The following is an 18,632-nucleotide window of genomic DNA, read 5'->3' as shown; positions in this document are numbered from 1 at the left end:
GATCTGGATGGGGAATAAGTTGGCCCAGCTAGATCTGGGCGTTGGCTGGTTGGCCATGGGGGATCCATACTAAGTAGTATGAAATCAAAATGGGTTAAGCTTTCTATTACTTTCGAGACTTTTGACCACTCGGCAAGCATGAGTTGTGGGGTGAAATATCCAAGAGTCGTCTCCTTGATCAACTAAACCAATACAATCATATAGCGTAATCATAATTAATCGGCTAGCCGCCACGAGAACGTTCGCAGCATGCAGCTCATCAGTCAATCGCAATCAGGCCGGAGGTGCAGTGTGTAGCTCAGGGTCAGGTGTAAGTCAACGAGTGATGGCGTATGATTAAGCCAGTGTTCAAGCTGGGGGGAGCTAGGTTCAATTTCGTTACCCTCCTCGGAGATTTGGTGGCTCGTACACAACTCGTATGCGTACGAACAAGTGGGTAGGATAAAGTACGTCTGTATATATGGATACCCCTATGGGTAGCTCGCTGCTATTCGCCGGTGAGGCAGTGGTGGCAGTGGCAGGGCGGGTGTTGGTGTAGGATGGGCGTGCTGTAGGCGGTTGACAGGACGCTTTGGCCATGCATGTGCGCGCTTTTCGAGTCGATATAGCTGGAGGTTAGTGTGGTGGTAGTATGGTATGTGTGTATGTGTGTGTGGCCGGTTGTGTGGACTAGACGATTGATCTGGGGGGGGGGCACGTTTTTTTTTCCTCCCCGCCAACCTTAACCCCAATTCCCCCTTCCTCGGGGTTATGAACAGACAATTGCAAGAAACGGTGGACAATGGTGTCCGTTGGACTGCGCCGGCTGGTAAGCTGTACCCCAACCCACTCGTTCGCTGCTACATGACTTAAGCTTGGTGGTGTAGCTATAGGCGTACGGATGACCCCCGAGTACTAGCCACACAGTGTTAGTTCTGGCCATCGCCGGTTGAATCTGCGGCCCGGAGGAGCCAGATATAGAGTGGGTTGAGTATGGTGAAGGGTCGTGGCGCTGTGTGAGCTTTGTCTGTTGGTACGTCTTGCTTCCTGGGTTGGTGGTTGTGGGTTTTCGCCCGCTGGAGGTGTTGTAGGTGTGTCTTGCTGCATACTGACTGATATCTTGGCCCTCTCCGGGGCCCTTGATGAACGTGTGGTTGATTGTTGGCTCTGGAGTGGGTTGGATGGTTAACTGTGGGTTAGTTCTAGGTGCACAGGCGAGTAGGTTCTTGCAAGCCAGGTCTTTGCTTGTGCAATACGCCGCCTTTTATATGTTGGTTCAAATCTGCGCACTCCAAAGTTCCGCCGACCAGCACATATGCATCCTCGATACAAAGCGGTGGTTATGTTGAGGATGCAGTTCCAGAGTACGGTGCATGCATGCCTTCCGTTAAGTCGACCACATAACTCCATTTCGAGGGGTTTCCTGGAGTTGGTGTGGATTTTGCAATGGTTCTAGTGCCCACCAAGAACATTCTTCCTCTGGCTCGACTGGGTAACTGAATGATATAGAGACGACTTCCCTAGTCGCCCGAACACCTCCCTCACTCAAACATTGAACGCAAAAAAGAAAGTATCCCCGATATAACCGGCTCTTATACTGTTATTTCATCAATCATCATCCACTGTTCGAGTGAGGGGTGTTCGAGTGGCTAGGGAAGTCGTCTACTATTAAGCACCGGTCTTTAAAATCCTTAGTGCTCATTCTCTTCCACGTCCGCCGGTACCTTTAGTCACTCCGCTGACGAGTAAAGACTGAAGCGTCATTTTGCTTAGATATGATATGGGCTCGTAGGGGTGGTCTTAAGGATTTGAATGACTTTATGACAGAAAGATCTCGACTAGCGATCAGAGGTTTTGATGGCTGGTCCGCGCCGGAAGAGGGCTTGGACTAGTGAGGTGCACATATTCAGCAACCTTCTAATAAGTAATGCTCTTTCCTAGCTTAGCACTATCAAGCTTAAGATGCAAAGGCAAAGCACATTTCAATTAATCATTGACCCCAGGTAGAGAGATCACAGTGTGATATGATGAGGATGTGATTGCAGCGATTTCAGAACGTTTGAGCACGCACATCTAGCTTATAGTGAGCCATACACCAAGCACTGGATTACTATCTATAAATCCTAATAAAGCCTCATGCTACGCTAGGACGAAACAAAAACAGTTGATTTGAGACTGATCTGCTAATAGAGAATAGGAAATGCCTTCGTCGAGTCGTTCAATATTGACCAGATTTGGCGAGCACTCGAGATCTATTTTCAACCTAGTCCAGACAGATCCATGTATCGGCTTGTTTATCAAACCTCTGCTGACATACCCGCGGCGATAGGTTTACTTTTAAGACCCGTACCATAGCCCTGACCTGCACTCTACATATAGTAGCTACATAATCAGATCGTCTTATAATTAAGCTCTTCATAGGTCTCTTCCTGCACATGCAAGACCAACAACAATAATCAGAAATATACAAGTCCGTTTCATTACTAATCAAATGGATATTACTTATTCACCGCTATCCACTCCCTACTTCTTCGTCGGAATCAACTCCTCAATCGGCTCCTGCACCAGCCTCACCTGCACACCCTCGATTTTCCCCTCCTGCCCCTTAACCTCCGCATACATCGCCCACTCCCCGTCCTCCTCCACCGCAACAAACCCATACCAGTCCTCCATATTTAGGCCAAACGCATCATACGTCCAGGGCCCAAACAGTCCTTCCCCTGCCTCGGCGCGGTTGCCGTACTTGACCCGCCTTGTCTCTTTGTCTACATACAACCAGCCGAGTGCCGGCGGGTCAAAAGACGTTGACGTAACCAGCGCAGGCGTCTCGCTGTTTATGAAGAGTCGGATGTACCCGCCAAAGGGATGGCCCGCGGTGGGGGACGAGGTGGTGTTAAGGTAACACTAGGTTTTGGTTTTGGTTAGAAAGGAAGAGGGACATAGAGAGTGTAGGCTGCCTACATTGTTGTCACGGAGAACGAGCTGCTTGTGCGAGTGCAGTGGACTGGTTTTGCATTCGGAGAAGAGGGTGAAGTATGGTGGGAGCTTGGCTTTGGCTTTCTCTTCTCGGTCACCTTTGATACCTTGGGCTACGCTGGTGGTGACGGGGATGGCCATTACCGCCAGGAGGCCGATCATGGATGCCATTGCGATATGTGGAATCGGAGACTAACTTCGGTGGTACTCTTTTTCGAAAGCTTACAGAGAGGTAAACATCGATATGGGAATTGACTTGAGCTGAGTTTACCTGGAAGAAACCCCCATAGCTACTATTGATAACAGAACCTCTTGAGGCGGGGCTAGCCAGACAGGAATCCTATCAATATCGGGTCGGTAGGGGTCGAAAAACAGGTTAAATGGTCATTTCTACTTTTAGTACCCGATGTCGGCTGGTCCGACAGAGTTTAGTCCGCACCCGGCCCAGCCGGCGCGTTCTTGAAAGCCGCTATGGCTGCAGCTGTCAACCCGTAAACGTCATGTGGCAGGGGTCTACAACCCCTACCTATCACAACTAAAATCCTTCCAAGAGTTATATATTAATTAATTTGATCAACGAAACCCCCCCCCCCCCCCGGGCGGTTGGTGATGTAAAGATACGTAAATCGTGAGTGATATGACGAAGGATCAGCTTGGCCTCGTGGGCTTTTGCGTGTGATGGAGGGGGGTATTTTGGCCAACGACTATGGTAATTGCGGTTGGTAGCTCACAGACAAGCTATGATGAGCTGTACTCGGGTGTAGCAATAAGAACCAGAACATGCAAGTGAAGAGACTGGGATTATTTGTATGGAGTGGCGCCGCTCTGCCATACAAATAACCTCATGGCATGTTCTGGTTCTAACCCTTGTACCCGAGTAACCTACCCTGGAAAACGGCAGGGTCTGGTACGGAATTGATGGAGCATCTAAAAACAGGAAAAGTGTAAAGTGCGAGTTCCAAGAAAGAGAGCAAGAGGCCTAAAACTTACGTCTCTCTTATAAACTCATACTCGCCCGCCGCATTTTCAAACATTACGGAGCTTAAAAAAAAAAAAAACGAATCCATTCCATAAGAGCTCCCCTTCCAGAGTTCTTTTCCTCAAACTTCAACCCTCCTAAATCACTAGATCCACATCCAAATCAACCAAACCCATACAAACATAATGGCCGGCGAGAAAGATCGTATCGTTGCCGAGTCTGACGAATCCGCCACCGAAACCGATTTCGGCTCTCCCCCACCCCGCCGAAACAACCGCGGACGCTCCCGCCGTCGTGCCAAGAAGAACCAGCAGCTTCAACAAGGTGGCGGCGGTCCCCTCGGCGGTCTAGGGGGTGTTGGTGACCTGGGAAACACGCTATCACAAACCACGGGACAAGTAGGCCAGACTGCAGGAAACCTTGGCGGCGCAGTATCGAACACTCTGGGAGGAGTAGCTGGCGGAGTAGCAGGCGGAGGTGGTGGTGGTAAGAAGGATACCTTGAAGCTGAGGTTGGACCTAAACATCGATATCCACGTGGAGCTACACGCAAAGATTCATGGTGATCTGGAGTTAAGTTTGCTGTAAGCAACCCTTTATATCTCTATCCCTTTCCGTTTTTGGCCTGACTGAGTCTTGACAAAGTTCTTAATATAGAAACTGATCCTTCCCTATCGGGACCTAGGGGTTGAGTTTGTTGAATATTTTCTATTCATGGGTTGTTGGGTGTATTGATATCGGTTTCCTTTTTTTTTTTCTTTATTCTGGTTACCAAAGTTCTTGTTAATTTCTGTGTTGTTACAAACTTTTTCGAACTTAGAGTAGTGGTAATGTCATACATACTTGCATTAACGAAGGCTAAAAATGACACATAAAATTATACTCATACATACTTGGTGTCCGGTTCGTTCCCACTGTACATGTGCATACGCTTCGGTTTGTTTGCTACCATCAAACATCATCAGAGCACAAGACGGCAAAAACGCCTTACGCTCAGAGTCCAAAACCCATAACAATCAGTGCGAGAGGTGTTGGGCCATTGCATGTAGTACGACTCTGGGGGAGTTTGGGATATGAAGGAAGGAGGTTGATGTTAATCAAGCCATGCATGTCTCATAGCTTCCACCGGTACCAGGAGGAGCCAGTCACCATCGTGGGTTAGTCACTGATTCCCTCGGCAATGATTGATTGGGCTAGTTTTGCGCCAATTTGAAGAAAATTCTGTAGATCACTCGCCCGAATAATCATTACCGAGAAACCGGCGACTGATACGCCGTGGTGACTGGCCACTCCTACGCGGTACAGTGTCAATGATATCTATGTATCCAATCCAACTTGTTCTCCCCAGGTGAAACCTTATAGCGTACTACAAAATACTTAACCTCATAGCAGTGCCTTTCTCCAGTGACAATAGCTTCATCGAACCTTAATTTTCCGAAGTTATTCCCCGAGTATAGTTCCCCCAGACTTAAAGGTAACATGAGAAAAATGCCAAGTCTCTGATAACTTTTCAACCACGATTGATATTAAAAATCCGTAATGGTAGAAGGCTGGATACCATAGTAAAAAAGAGTTCTATCATGACGGATTTTTAATATCAATCGTGGTTGATCAAAAGTTATCAGAGACTTGGCATTTTTCTCATGTTACCTTTAAGGCTGGGGGAACCATAACTCTACTCTAGATCTATGCCAGTCGTATTTGCAATCCAACCGGCCCAATTCTTAACTCCATGTCCACCGGATTCATGAGCTCTCACTCGAGTCTAAGACACTTAGGAGGAGAGCCTATGGTGCCAAGCTCCTTATATATGTCTTTACACGTACATGTAGGTACATCTGATCATGATCACTAGAGCGGTGTATTAAGAGAGGGAGTTGGGGGTAGTGATATTAGAGTGCACTCTATTAGCTAGGCTTGATAGATATCTTTTCTTTAGATATCGACCGCTGCCGCCCTTGTTCGGATTTGAATTGTTTCATCGTATGGTGATTCAGTCACTAGCATCACTTCCACATGGGATTTTTTTTTTTGTTTAATTCATACTCGCATGCAGACCGTAGTCTATGGCGGCGTACTACAATCTTCAGTACAAGTACAGGGCTTCACCCTTTATGCCTACTAGTCGCTTCGTTCAGCAGGATGTGGAATACCCCAACCGGCTCAAGGCCAGCACTCATACCTTAGCCATACTCCTCCGCATTTTTCTCTGCATGTCCCATTTGGGCGCCGGGTGCTGGGAAAACTCTCTCCACGAGCAGAAACCCACCCACATGCCAAGCCAGGAAAGGAAACCATGATTAATATCCCCTGAGTCCTCGCCCCGGCAGGATTCGAACCTGCAACCTTGTCAACCCTCGGAAATTACTTCCACATGGGAGAGTGTATAGGACATTTCGAAAAGTTGTAAATTGGCACAGGCTTTCTTGTGATTGATTGCAATTGTGTAGGAGCTAGCCCGTGAATAGTCGTTGAGTGTTGTCCGAGTATCAAATCTTGCCAAGCTAAGTTAGAGGTACTACATTTAGCAAAAAGGAGAATAAGGCGAATATAGCACATAGCACAGCTATGGCCGTCACTTTCAGGACAATCTCGCCGCAGAATTGGCCGCCAAAAACCTTTAGGGTACTGTGTTAATACATATACGTGTACGGCAGCGCCTCATGTTTCAAAAACCCAGCTGGCGTCAGCACATAAAAAACTTTATTAGAGTGCTTTGAAGTTATGGTACTCATACTAGGCCTAGCATTCCTATTTTACCTACTGTACTGACCTTGGGGATCGGTTACTTTAAGTTTAGAGTAGGTATTCTCCTTAGACACCAAATCCTAACATTCCTGAGAACAAGCCCGGTCGTGTTTGAAATCGAACCGGTTCGGTTCGGAACTGGACTGCGACTGGGTCAGGGGTTATCACTCGATGCCAAGAAATTCATGGTGCTTGAAAACCGCAAGGACGAGCACACAGCACTGTTGCCCAGAGGTCGGTGATTTTTCAAGCAGTTGGAGTTGAACTTTCAACAGCCGTGGTTTGTCTCATACCTAGCAATTTTTGGGCCGAAAAAAATGTGGTTACGTCTCTGTAAAGCTTAAGAGCTACATACAGTGACCTACATAACTGCTAATGTACTCCACTCCTATGATAGACAAGAGTGTCTCAATTAAGCACCAGAAATACCCCTGTAAATAATATTGGTGAGTTAGTAGTAGCAGTCATTCTCCGCAATAAAAGATAAAGCGCGGCTGATATATACACGGTAATACACCTCTGGTGATGTAAATTCAATCGCAGAACATAGTGCTCAGACCCGCTACTACGTAGAGTAGAGTAGGCTATTCAATTCCCGCGCTTACAACGTTGGTTTTGCAATTTGGTAGCTTTTCAACCTTGGATTACTAGGATGGCTCGGTAATGCTTGTTTGGCAATATTATATGTGACACTGATATAACCACATTTAACCATCTAGCCGAATGACGTCATCAATAGTCTGGTCAGGGTAGGTTCCTAGTCCTGGGTTGGTGAGAAACACAGATTCTAGAACTTCCTATCTCAGTAGTGATTTCCAGTGGCAAAGTCACTGAGCCTGACGGCCGATCACTAAGCCACGCCCTATTGTTCGAGGAAAGGTGACACTCACCCGGGCAATTTGCGGTGGTCGGTTGAGAAGAGGTACAAGCTGGTTGTAAGGTAAGGTAGATCTTGTTATGGTATCTATTTGGGTGAGGAAGTGCGTGTGTGAATGGTGGAGTCGTATACGCGCTCTCTTAGATCCCTTCACATCGAGATACCTCACAAATCACCCTAAATCCTTAAAGGCCACCCCAAACAAGATCCGGGGAAACACTTTCATCTTTTGTTACACGAGGAACTAGTTCAGATTACTTGGAGACACCCACACCCTCACTCTATATGAGGTATGCGGTGTGCAAACAAAAGTGCTTTAATCTATCACCCGCCTCAACAACCTCCAAGGCAAAAGAAAAGAAATAAATATAGTACAACATCCATCTTTGACAAGTAACGATGGATAATTAATAGCCCAAATTAATCCCATACACAAACGTAAATCTCCATTTCAAACATAATCAACCATCATACACCTACCACCAATTAATCCCGACCTACAACCTTCATACAGTCGCTTAAGCAGAGGAAAAATCAACCCGTACTGTCGAAAAATACAGTAGTCAATCGCCGAACAACTGCCTCATGCAATCGTCTAGGTACTTTATGAACTATCAATCAGTCAGCCCACTGGGCAGGCCTCCCATGGTGAAAACGACAACAAAGAGAAGGAGAAAACATACAGCAATGCCAATTCCAAATCACCATGAATCTTTGCCTTCAACTCAACGTCCAGCTCGAGGTTAAGATCCAGCCTTAGCCTCAACGGCTTATCCCTCTTGCCGCCACTCTCCTGTTGCATCTGCATCTGCTGTTGCATCTGCTGCATCTGCTGCTGCTGCTGCTGATATTGTCTCTGCATCTGCTCCTCGCGCTGGTTTCGCTGCTGCAGCTCCTTCCCGTCTGTTTCTGACTCAGACACTGCTGTGAGCTGTGGCTTCTTCCCACGGCGGTTGCGGCGGCCGCCACGGCGAGAGCGGGAGCGGGCAGTAGGAGCGGCGTCAGAGTCGTTATCGGAGTGATCGCCCGAGGATTGTGAGCGGCCGCTGTTGTTTGGAGAGTTGGGAGCGCCTTCGTTGTTGTTATTGTTATCATTCTCGTGATCTGACTGCTCCTCACGCTGACGGGAGTGCTCACGCGATGAAGATTGGGCTTCAGGGTTGAACTCGTTGGGCTTTGTTGCTTCTGCTGTAGACATGGCTGCTTGGTTTGATTACGATCTTTGATGTATGTACGTACGGTACTGAAATTTTGAGAGTATTTTTTTACTGTAGACAATCAAAAGGGAAGCTCGAGCTCTATCATGCAAGAAATATGTAGGAGTGTGGAAATTTTATCCTGACGCGCGCGGCCGTGTCCTGCGATGCTATATACATGTATCTCTCAACCTTCCCACGACACCAATGCGATGCGCGCTTGCAGGTTTCTGGTTAAACGACGTCAATAGGCAATCGCTGATTATCACTGACTTGTTTTCTCGGCATGATGCTTGTTTTAGTAACAATCCCTGACCCTGGGATAATCTAGCAATCATCGGGATCTCCAAGAGGGAATTCCAAGGTTTTCCATCCAACGTCACTCGCTTCCTAAAATCCTAGACGCATTCGGCTCCAAGACTTGTTTTCTCCTCTTGGCCCAGGACCCCTGAACCTTTGGCGACATATTTCAAGTTTCTCCTTTTGGGGTAGAGTGAAGTAAGTAGAGCGAGTCCTTGGCAACGGTTGCGCGAGGGGTGTGGCGCTGTCAACCATTATTGGGTTGTCTAACGAAATTCGCGGCTATTCCCTGTTTGTGATGGCGTCAGTCAATGAAGGGAATGATAGGGATGCGTCTCAATGGGCCAATGCCACTACCAACGTCCTCTCCGCCCCCATTCCGAGTTCCGTAACCTGATTGTTAGTTACTCCCTACCATATGTAGAAGGAGTAATAATTAAGATTTTCAGCCACTTAGAACGCAAAGAGTAGCAATGTGGTAGAACAGGTACCATTTACCACGGCTTGGGTGCATGGAGGAACGGTTACACATTTCCAATATGCGGATCGATAAATGGAATACGTGTATACCGATTCACAGGGTGTTTCCTGGATATGTGCCTTAACAACCTTCTCTTTTGATCGCAATGCGCAGCAGTAAATTGCAGAAGCAATTTTCCATCCCTCCCCACGAGAAAATCCGGTGGCGTCGCTCTGACGTTTATCGGAGTCCAGGTTTTACTCTCGATGTGAGAAGGTAGAATTGAGGGTAGTAAGGGAATGAAGTGAGTAAAGTTGTTTATAAAGGCCACACTTGTCCACAGTTCTCGACAATCATCAAGCCAGAAAACAAACACACAAACCAAAACACATTACCACTCTACCACTATCTTCACTTCAAACACATCTTATTATAAACCACAATCATGTCCACCGCCGGTTCTCACAAAGATCTTGAGCTCAAGGAGCACGGCAGCGAGCCCGACCTTGACAACAAGGAGACTAGCCTTATGAAGAGCGAAATGGAGAGCGATGACCCAGAAGTACAAGCCAAGGCATGTGCAAAGCGCATGTCTACGATCGTAGACACTGCTCTAGACCGACTCAAGCCATTCCTTGAGATGATGGTTGAGGTTCGTACATCCCTATCTCATTCCAATAGTGTTTTCACCATACTAACACGAACCAGAGCATAGAGCGTGCCGAGCGCAAGAAGAAAAACGATCAAGAGATCGACGAGCAGGAACTAGTCGACCAAGTCAAGCCGCTCCTCGAGCGGTCCACCACTATCCTTCAAGAATGCTACGGTGCCATCAAGGCCCTTGATCCCGATGGTAAGATCGCAAACAATGCACAGAACCGGGCCAAGAATAGTGAGGCAAGCGCCGAGGAGCAGCATCTTGCACAGGGTCTTGCAACGCTGGCAGGAGATGTCACCAAGACTATTGAGCGCATCAAGGAGTTCATCAAGGATATGCCACATGCGAAGAACCAGCTAGGGCCGCTGTTGGACTTGTTTGGCGGTAAGTTTCCATGATAACTCCCGCGGTGAAGGATGATGATATTAATTAACTTTTGTGGTAGAACCCTTGTTCCAAATTCTCTCTGCTGTCGGGTTGCTCCTGAACGGTGTATTGGGACTCGTTGCGGGTATCCTTGACGGGTTGGGTCTTGGCGGACTCATCAGGGGCCTTCTCAACGGATTGGGACTTTCGAAGCTACTCAAGGGCTTGGGATTGGGCACTTGGTTGGAGGAGAAGCCAAAGAAATAAGCGGTGCTCTTTAGCGTTTTTGTCCTCATTTGTAGTTGTTGAGGCGCATAATTTTTGCTTTAGAGATTTGTATTAGTAGCTTTTACTGTTTTGTTTATGAGGAGACGATGGTACGATATGGCTGAAAAATTAGTATAGGGTTATTGATAGTTGGGGAATATGAGAGAAACTTGTTCAAATGATTTTGATCATAAGTGATGACTCGGTCTTGGCATACCAAATACATGAACCTTATCAAACAACAGTTATATGTAGGCAAGTCCGTTCATTGGCTACGGCCCAATATTCCGCTCTCATATAACTTTGGCTGTGTCCTGAATGAGGAACCGGGATTTTTCTACCCGCAAGCAGACTCTATGTACTCTAGATCGCCTGCTGTCAGTATCCTGATAAATTATGAACGCGTGCTTTTAGCCACTGGCCATGGCTAAAGTTCTAGAATTCCACTGATCGACTATGCACTCGCGTGGCTAGTCATCAGGAGGAAGATCATGATGATCGTCAGAACAGTCTAGAAGTATCTCAAGGCGCTTTCTGAGAATATGGTGTCGAGTGTGGCGGCGTGACAAGATGATCGGTCCTGTGTGGCTTGTTTTTAAGAGCGAGTGCTTGGGTACTGCAGGCAGACACAGTGCTTGTATCCCTTATGCTGTTAAAGCTGCCAACGTTGCCAAGTATATGATCGTGTCTCAATTCTGTGCATAGCCTGCGTGCGAGGTTCGCCTGATGTTATCATGCCTTATGTTGGCAGCATTTAACAGCCTAAGGGGTGCTTCCACAGGTGTCCTGACGTGCTATAGGCCCCTCTGCCATGGTGACACCAGCTATATACAAAACTTCTCTATGACCTGATTGCTACCAGTTTCTAAAAGTGATTTTGATATGGTGATGTGGTGATGTGGTAGTGACAAGCGCTTAAGTACTTGATGTTCTTAGTTGTAGAAAGCCCAGTGTTATTTCTTCGAGTTAACCCCTACCAAACACATTTGAGTGGCTGTAATTAACTGCCCACCTAGGCTCCAACTATCACTACAAACCGATATGAAATGCCGAAGTAGAAGGTGAGCCATTGGTAGAAATATCGCCAATAAATGACCTTTGTACTCTAGTGTTGATGGTGACTTGAGCATTCTTACAAGTAGTCTTGTACCCGTCCCCTACTTAGCAGCAAGCTCAACCCTCCCGCTGGATGCATGTAAGCAGGAAGCCTGAAGACGAGCCCGGAGCATTCCCTATATTTAGCTAATTAGATGGTTAAAAGTTGTATCCTAAACCATCAAGTCCAAACCACTACGACCCATTACCACTACGACCCATTACCACAGATGTAATAATATAAACACAAATGGAGCGTGCTATCACTCCTAAAAACTTGTCAGATCGCCTTGTTTCGAGAGTTTATCGTATCCTGCCTGCTATACACGGTTAGTAGACATCCCGCCAAATCTATCCTGGCTGTTCACGGGCTACCTGCTCAAAGCGCATGAGGACTATTTAGAAGATGTAAGCAGAATCGAATAGTGTGGTGTGACTAGAATAGATCGTATTTGCCAACCGTTGGTATGATGGAGGCAACTCTCAAAATAAAGTAGCTCCTCACGCTACCTGCTAAATACCCTGGCAGTATGTGAAATGCGCTCAGCCAATACCCTGATGTCAACTACTGTGGTGTCTGGTGCCGGCCGGTGGATTTATATCATTAGCACTGTAAGTCACAGCTCAGCAAGCGATCCCGCCCCAAAAATGACATTTACTAATGCCGTTTTAGAAAGCAAAGGTGAAGTGTCAATTGCCGAAAATTGACGGTTGATGGGTGTCTCGCATTGGACCGGGACTGTTGATGTTGATAGTGGTTGCGGAATCAAGTGAAGGTAAAGCAATGTACGAGACTCTTATATACCTTTAGAAGTCTTGGCATAGCCTACGCTCAACCTCCTACTATGACCACATAGTGATAACCAATCACACATGTATTTAACTCCGGAGCTCAGTAACTACATCCTGTAGCCTACCATCAACAGAAACATTCAGCGGGGGTGTCATAGCCTGCGTGCCGCATCTGCGAATGAATTATCAACCAATAAATAATCCCGAGTGATTTCTCATGAGCCAGCATCCGGATATTTCTAAATGCGCGCCTTTATCAGGACCACAACACAAAAGATAGAAGGGGCAGAATCTGCGATGTACATACGCCAATGCGCGGACAAATCAATGGGGTTAAACATCTTGTATTATCTCTCATCTGTTACATCCCCCCCCAAACGTCGCATGGGCATACCACCGCAAACTCAAAGATTGCAACTTAATATCACAACACAATCATATAGATATATCTTCCCTCGTTCTCAATTTCCCCAGCATGATCAAATTACCAAACCATTGAAACCTAAAGCAAAAGAAAAAAAGTTCTGCCCCAAGAGAGATCAATAACAAAGGGGTAAATAAACAACGCTACTCTATCCACGCTACAACACTAAGAAAGGAGATTTTTAAATGATAGAAACTTTGGAGAATATAACCGATGGAACCCATACATAACGGAAACTGTGCCCCCCCAAACAATAAGTAACCCAAAGTAACCCCGCGGTATAAAGTATACCATCCTCAGATAGGCTCAAACGAACCTGATACCGTACATAAAAAGGAAAATAAAAAAAGGAAAGTGAAAAAGAAAAAGGGAAAAGCTACCCAAGCGCCATGTGTGGTTCACCACCAACAGAAATAAAAAGAAACCCGAGAGATATTCTCAGGAATGTCGAAGGACAAAAATCACGCTTAAATCAACGAACCGGTCTCAAAGCTCTGGGTTCTTAACCTTCCTCCCTTCAACCACCTTTTTGAGCGTTTCAAGTCGCTCCTCCATGATACCTATCGCCTCCTCGACCTCCCGCTCTTTCATCCCTTTGGAAATGGCACCTCTTCGGTTACCTAGAACCCTCTCAAATGAATCCATCCGACGGCCTCTACCAATATCCCCTACACCGCCAAGCCCTGAACGGTCCTCGAGCCATTCCCAGAGGCCTTCTTCCTCTCGCTGCCAAGCCTGGTCCCAATATTGAGCACCACCAGCTGGGCCATTTCTAATAACAGTCACGGAAGCCTGTTGATTCCCACGTCGAGACATGAAAAGCATAACGACAAGGACACAGATGATGATAAGGCTGAGGTTGCCACCAACAAGTGGCTGAATCATATCCACGACGGGGCCGAGATATGTCTTCAATGGTGCGAATACCCCCAGCTCTCCATCTCGGCAGGGCTAGAAAATCCAGCGGCTTGAGCTACACGCCCCTTGACAGTTCCGCCGACAGACCGGCCAATAGCCTCTCCCTTAGCTTCCATAGCCTTTCGCTTCTTTTTGCCCTTAAGTTTGGCGGCCTTACTAACGGGCTCCTTAGGCAAACACTCTGTTTTCAGAGCTTTGATAAGATCTGCGTTGTAGGCAATCTGCCCGTCGCTGGCACCCTTTTCAATAGGACCTACCCATGATAAGCATCGAAAAAATAGAACCATTTGTAGCATAGAACATACCTTTTAGCCAACTCTTTCCTGACCACTCTACTGTACAATTCGCAATCATTCTCGTGTGACCCCCCTCGCCCCACATAAGACAATATTTTGATTTAACCACAAACACATTTCCCGACGGAACATCTGGTGTTTGTGTGGCTACGACAACGCTCACATGATCCTCCAGATCACAGAATTCAATCGTCTCAGTGATGAGGCACTTTGTCTGTTTTGGTCCTATCGGTCCACCAAGAGGCTTGATGTAAGAGAACGATCGAACCTTTTTTCCACCCTCTCCTTCTGTCCACTCGCCCTTATCTGGAATTTGAATGTCGAGAACCTTTTCCTCCTCTGCAAGAAAGCGTGAAATGAATGGATAACTCCCAGGCCCAAAAGCAAGCGAATAGACCTGTCCTAAAGGCGCTGGGATAATTTCGTCGCAAAGTGGTTTATCATAGTGAGCATGGTCGGCTGCATCGGTGCATACAGTCGGAGGATGAGTCGCCGGGCCAGGGTAATCTGCAGCCGGAGCCGCTCCAGGAGCCGCCGCTTCGCCACTGGTAGCTCCCCCCCCAACGGGCTGTTGGCTGACTTTTCTGCTTACGGTTTTTGAAGCAGTAGCGTCCCCATTGGCTTTTGTATCCAAAAGGCCATCCCCGGCGTCGGTGTAACTCTCTCCAAGGTCCTCATCGCTATCATCCTCGTACTCATCCTCGTCTTCATCTTCCTCGTACTCACTTCCACCATCAGCCTGCTCTTGTTCTTCTACTTCGCCTGTAGCACCACTTTCCTCTAGCCTGACGCCAGTTAGGTTTGCCACAAGCTGCGGATGCCCAATTCTCCAGATCCCAACAATAAGATCATATGTGCTGTCCCTAGAAATAAAGCTCGCAAAGACATGACGAGCGTGCAACGTCTGAATTACGATTGCATTCGGAAACACCATCGCAGTACTCTTCTTCTCGACACTTACGACTTCGTCAAAACTGATAACCAAAGTATTTATCCACCCAAAAATATTCGAGTTAAAGCAAATGTGACCCTCAGAAACGTAGAACCTTCCCTGCAACAAAATCTCCTTCTGAAGCGCACATCCATAATCTTCAATAAGATAATCATCCTCTGGTACTGATCTGAACAGATTGTGGAAATCACGATTCCTCTTCTTGCTTGCCACTGCAAACCCAGTCGGTTTAGGAGCGGGCTGTACATTTCCACCAGATGCAGCAGAAGAGCCACGTTTCCTCCCAACTCCGGTGGAACTCTTCACGCTACCAGATCGCCGTCTGTCACCATCGCCGAACCATGCATCATCCATTTCATTCGTAGCCAGTATACCGCTTCGTTCAGGAGTCATAGTCCCGGCAGCTGGAAGGCTATCTCTATGCGAACCACTATGAAAAGCGGAATCTTCTGCAACAGGTGTTCTGACCGTCCTTTGGGGATCACTCATCCTTGTAGTATGATTTATGGGACTGTTGGCGGCGGTTTCAAAATTCATATCTTGGTTGCTGATAGCAGAGAAAGGTGTCGGCGACTTCATGCTCGTGGCGCTGTGGGGGTCTGAAGCGTGTGAATCATTATGCGGGGCAGCCTGGTCGCCATCTGAACTGTTATTAGATCTTGATACGGAGTTTCCTCCCTCGGGCACCCTCTTTGGACTAGGCAATATGCCCAAACTTCCCAAGCTAAGTTCTCCATGACCCAGTGTCTCAACCGCTAACCTTCTCTGAGGCTCTGCCCTCCGATCTGCCTCTGAGCCTCCGTGAGCAATGTTTTCCTTGTCATGATCACTCTTGTCCGACAATCCTGTTGCAGTTCTAGGACGGCCACCGGGGCCATTATTCGCCAAATTTGTGTTGGCGATACTATTGCTGATTGTCGTGGCAGCGGTCTGTGCAGCTGAAAACATACTTTGAAAGAAACCTCCCGTCCCAGCCTGGTTGGTACCGCCCGGTGATCCGCTTTCCTTGGGGAGAGGCGTCTCGCTTGTAGGTGTTAGTGGTGCAGTCATGCTTTGCGAAAGCTTACTTGGGGTTCCGCTTAAGGAGTTTGTTCGATTTCGCGTCCGCGTCGTACCTCCAGAGACTACTGCGCCTACTGGACTCTTTGGAGAGAAATGACCCGAGCCGTCAGTCGGAGTAGGCGGGGTAACTGTTGTTTGGACAACGGTTCCATCTGGGTTATATGGGTCTGCAAGAGTACCAGGCGAAGCATGGTCCTTAGTTATTATTCCACCTGGCCATGCCCGACCGTTCCGGGGCGCGTTTGATGAGGGGTTCTCTTGCCCGAGAGGTATTTCGCTAGCATCGGAGGTGCCGACGGATGTGCGGCCCGTGCGCCGTCCACGGTCTTCGGACCTCCTAGACTCGCCTCCTGAGGTTGCGGGCCTGACTTCGGAGGTCTCGCTAGGGGCCGGAAGGTTCGTATTCACCCAAGCTAGCTTATTCGGCATTCCTCCGTTTTTCGTGAGGGGATCCTCTTTCTCCAAGGGGGTCGGAGAGGTTCCACGGCGGAACGGTGCCTTGAAGATGTCTGCGGCACTTCTAGGAGCTGGTTTCTCGGACAGGTTGTTCACAGCTGTTCCTGAACTCGCTATTGTGCCGGTAGCTTGTGAGAATGTAGCGGCGTATACTGGCTTGCTGGGCATTGGCTCATTAGACTTCTTTGAAGGTGTCAAGACACCAGCAGTGTTGGGACGTGGTGGAGAGTTGCTGCGATGAGAATTAGCTTTACTGAGCTGTATATTGCAAATAGAAGAACTGAGTAGTGAACAACAGAGCTTGTCTGCAGTGTAAACTGAACATAAAGAATAAGGCAAGCTTATATCAACAGGGCGAAGAAGGACAGGACAGGAATAGAACACATGGTTGAGGACTAGTAGTGTGCTAGTGGCACCGGTGAACCCCAGTAAAAGCAAAGGCAGACAAGGCGGCTGAAAAAGCACCACTTACGCTTCTGTTTCCGAATCATAGGACAAAACGCCATCATCCTCACTGGCTCGCTCCTTATGTTCTCCACCCTCGTTCTCGTCGGTCCTCTCACCATCCTTGATGCTCCCAATGGAGCCGCTTCCTGACCCGTTTTCACTCCTGGCCCCTTTCCGTTTGAATATGCTCTTAATACCCTTTCCCCCGCTACCAGTTGAGCCTGGGCCCGAATCGGTTGGAGCCTTATCCTGAAGACTTTCGCTACTCTGGCCGCTTTTTAGGGAACTGCCGGCCGAGCCCGAAACGAGATTGTCAAGTGAGGGTGAAGACCCGAGATTTACGGCGGACTTCTTCTTGCGATTGAACAAGCCGATTTTTCCTCCGGTGGGTGTGGCGGGGGCTGAGTCTGACGATGAAGGAGGAATGGGCTGCTGGTCTGTGGCTACTGTAGACATTGCTTATAGATTTGATAAGAGAACTAAAGAAAGAATAAACTGATATATGTGGATCTCCCCAGCTTTGCTGGGAGAGATCTATAGATAAAATATTGATATGTAGTGGGAAAAAAGATTCAGTGAGGGGCGAATGAGGGGAGGGACGAAATGGGACGATGGTGGTGGTGGAAAAGGAAAAGAAGCAGAAGGGGAAGAAGAAGCTCTCAGGAGGTTTAGATGGGGAGAGGATGAGATGATGACAGAGTCCTGGAACAGTGGAACAGGTGGAAGAGCTAAGTACCTCCTCGCACAGACAGACTGCAGAGTGAAGCCACTTCCTGGGATAGCACTCTAATAAACAAGGCGTTATGGACCTATGCTAGATGCACTTAGCTACCGGACTTTCTCTTGGTCCTGTCCGTCCTCGCGACAAAGAACAAGCCGTGGTGACAGAAGAGATCCCAGCACACGGGTAAAACATGACACCGGGACCCGAATCAGCCACAGATTCTGAGCCTGAGCGCTTACTGAATTGAGATCTACGCCACATCCCTACATTGATTCAAATTTCTCCCTCCCACCGGTAAAGGAGGTGCTGGAAGAGCAACTGCAACTGCTCCACGAAAAAAAGAGCAATAAGTGTTCTACGCCGTTTCTCAAAATGGGTGAATGTCAATGCAAAGCATTGATATTCGCCGCTCTCTGATGTGGGATTAAGGTTAGCGAGAGCTATTTTTAAACCTCACATTCCCAGGGGAAGTGAGACTGCAGCTACGAACCAGCATCTCCTTGCATCAGCGTAAATTTCATAATTTACAGCGGTATAGTAGGGCTCGGAGTTCGGTGAGAGTTCTCGCCTTTTACTTATATCACTGGATGTCACTCGCGTCGAGAAAACAATTTCCCGGTTACCCCACTAAAGATTCACGGTGCACATAAAGTACCTACAT

At 47.7% G+C, this 18,632-nt stretch overlaps 5 protein-coding genes across 5 annotated transcripts; 2 read left to right on the top strand and 3 right to left on the bottom strand.

Annotated features, from left to right (window-relative positions):
* Positions 1 to 2,502: 2,502 nt before the first annotated feature.
* LAJ45_07086 (uncharacterized protein) lies at positions 2,503 to 3,126 on the bottom strand (the record flags this gene model as incomplete). The annotated part of the gene is made up of 2 exons (XM_046116645.1): positions 2,503 to 2,883; positions 2,941 to 3,126. 2 exons carry the CDS (start codon positions 3,124 to 3,126, stop codon positions 2,503 to 2,505), a joined length of 567 nt encoding a protein of 188 aa, XP_045970047.1.
* A 993-nt stretch (positions 3,127 to 4,119) lies between these two features.
* Positions 4,120 to 4,597, top strand: LAJ45_07085 (uncharacterized protein; the record flags this gene model as incomplete). The annotated part of the gene is made up of 2 exons (XM_046116644.1): positions 4,120 to 4,517; positions 4,591 to 4,597. The coding sequence occupies 2 exons, from the start codon at positions 4,120 to 4,122 to the stop codon at positions 4,595 to 4,597; spliced, it is 405 nt and encodes a 134-aa protein (XP_045970046.1).
* A 3,565-nt stretch (positions 4,598 to 8,162) lies between these two features.
* Positions 8,163 to 8,756, bottom strand: LAJ45_07084 (uncharacterized protein; the record flags this gene model as incomplete). Its single annotated transcript, XM_046116643.1, has 3 exons — positions 8,163 to 8,169; positions 8,242 to 8,629; positions 8,696 to 8,756. The coding sequence occupies 3 exons, from the start codon at positions 8,754 to 8,756 to the stop codon at positions 8,163 to 8,165; spliced, it is 456 nt and encodes a 151-aa protein (XP_045970045.1).
* Positions 8,757 to 9,959: 1,203 nt separating this feature from the next.
* Positions 9,960 to 10,805, top strand: LAJ45_07083 (uncharacterized protein; the record flags this gene model as incomplete). The annotated part of the gene is made up of 3 exons (XM_046116642.1): positions 9,960 to 10,166; positions 10,223 to 10,556; positions 10,618 to 10,805. 3 exons carry the CDS (start codon positions 9,960 to 9,962, stop codon positions 10,803 to 10,805), a joined length of 729 nt encoding a protein of 242 aa, XP_045970044.1.
* Positions 10,806 to 13,602: 2,797 nt separating this feature from the next.
* On the bottom strand, positions 13,603 to 17,703 carry LAJ45_07082 (uncharacterized protein; the record flags this gene model as incomplete). Its single annotated transcript, XM_046116641.1, has 4 exons — positions 13,603 to 13,969; positions 14,044 to 14,287; positions 14,340 to 17,032; positions 17,273 to 17,703. The coding sequence occupies 4 exons, from the start codon at positions 17,701 to 17,703 to the stop codon at positions 13,603 to 13,605; spliced, it is 3,735 nt and encodes a 1,244-aa protein (XP_045970043.1).
* Positions 17,704 to 18,632: the final 929 nt, after the last annotated feature.

The sequence above is a fragment of the Morchella importuna genome (assembly GCF_003444635.1).
Source record: "Morchella importuna strain M04M26 chromosome Unknown Morimp01GS022, whole genome shotgun sequence".
Taxonomy (NCBI): Eukaryota; Fungi; Ascomycota; class Pezizomycetes; order Pezizales; family Morchellaceae; genus Morchella; species Morchella importuna.
The sequence above is the reverse complement of the archived record's forward strand: the minus strand, read 5'-3'. Positions and strand labels throughout refer to the sequence as shown.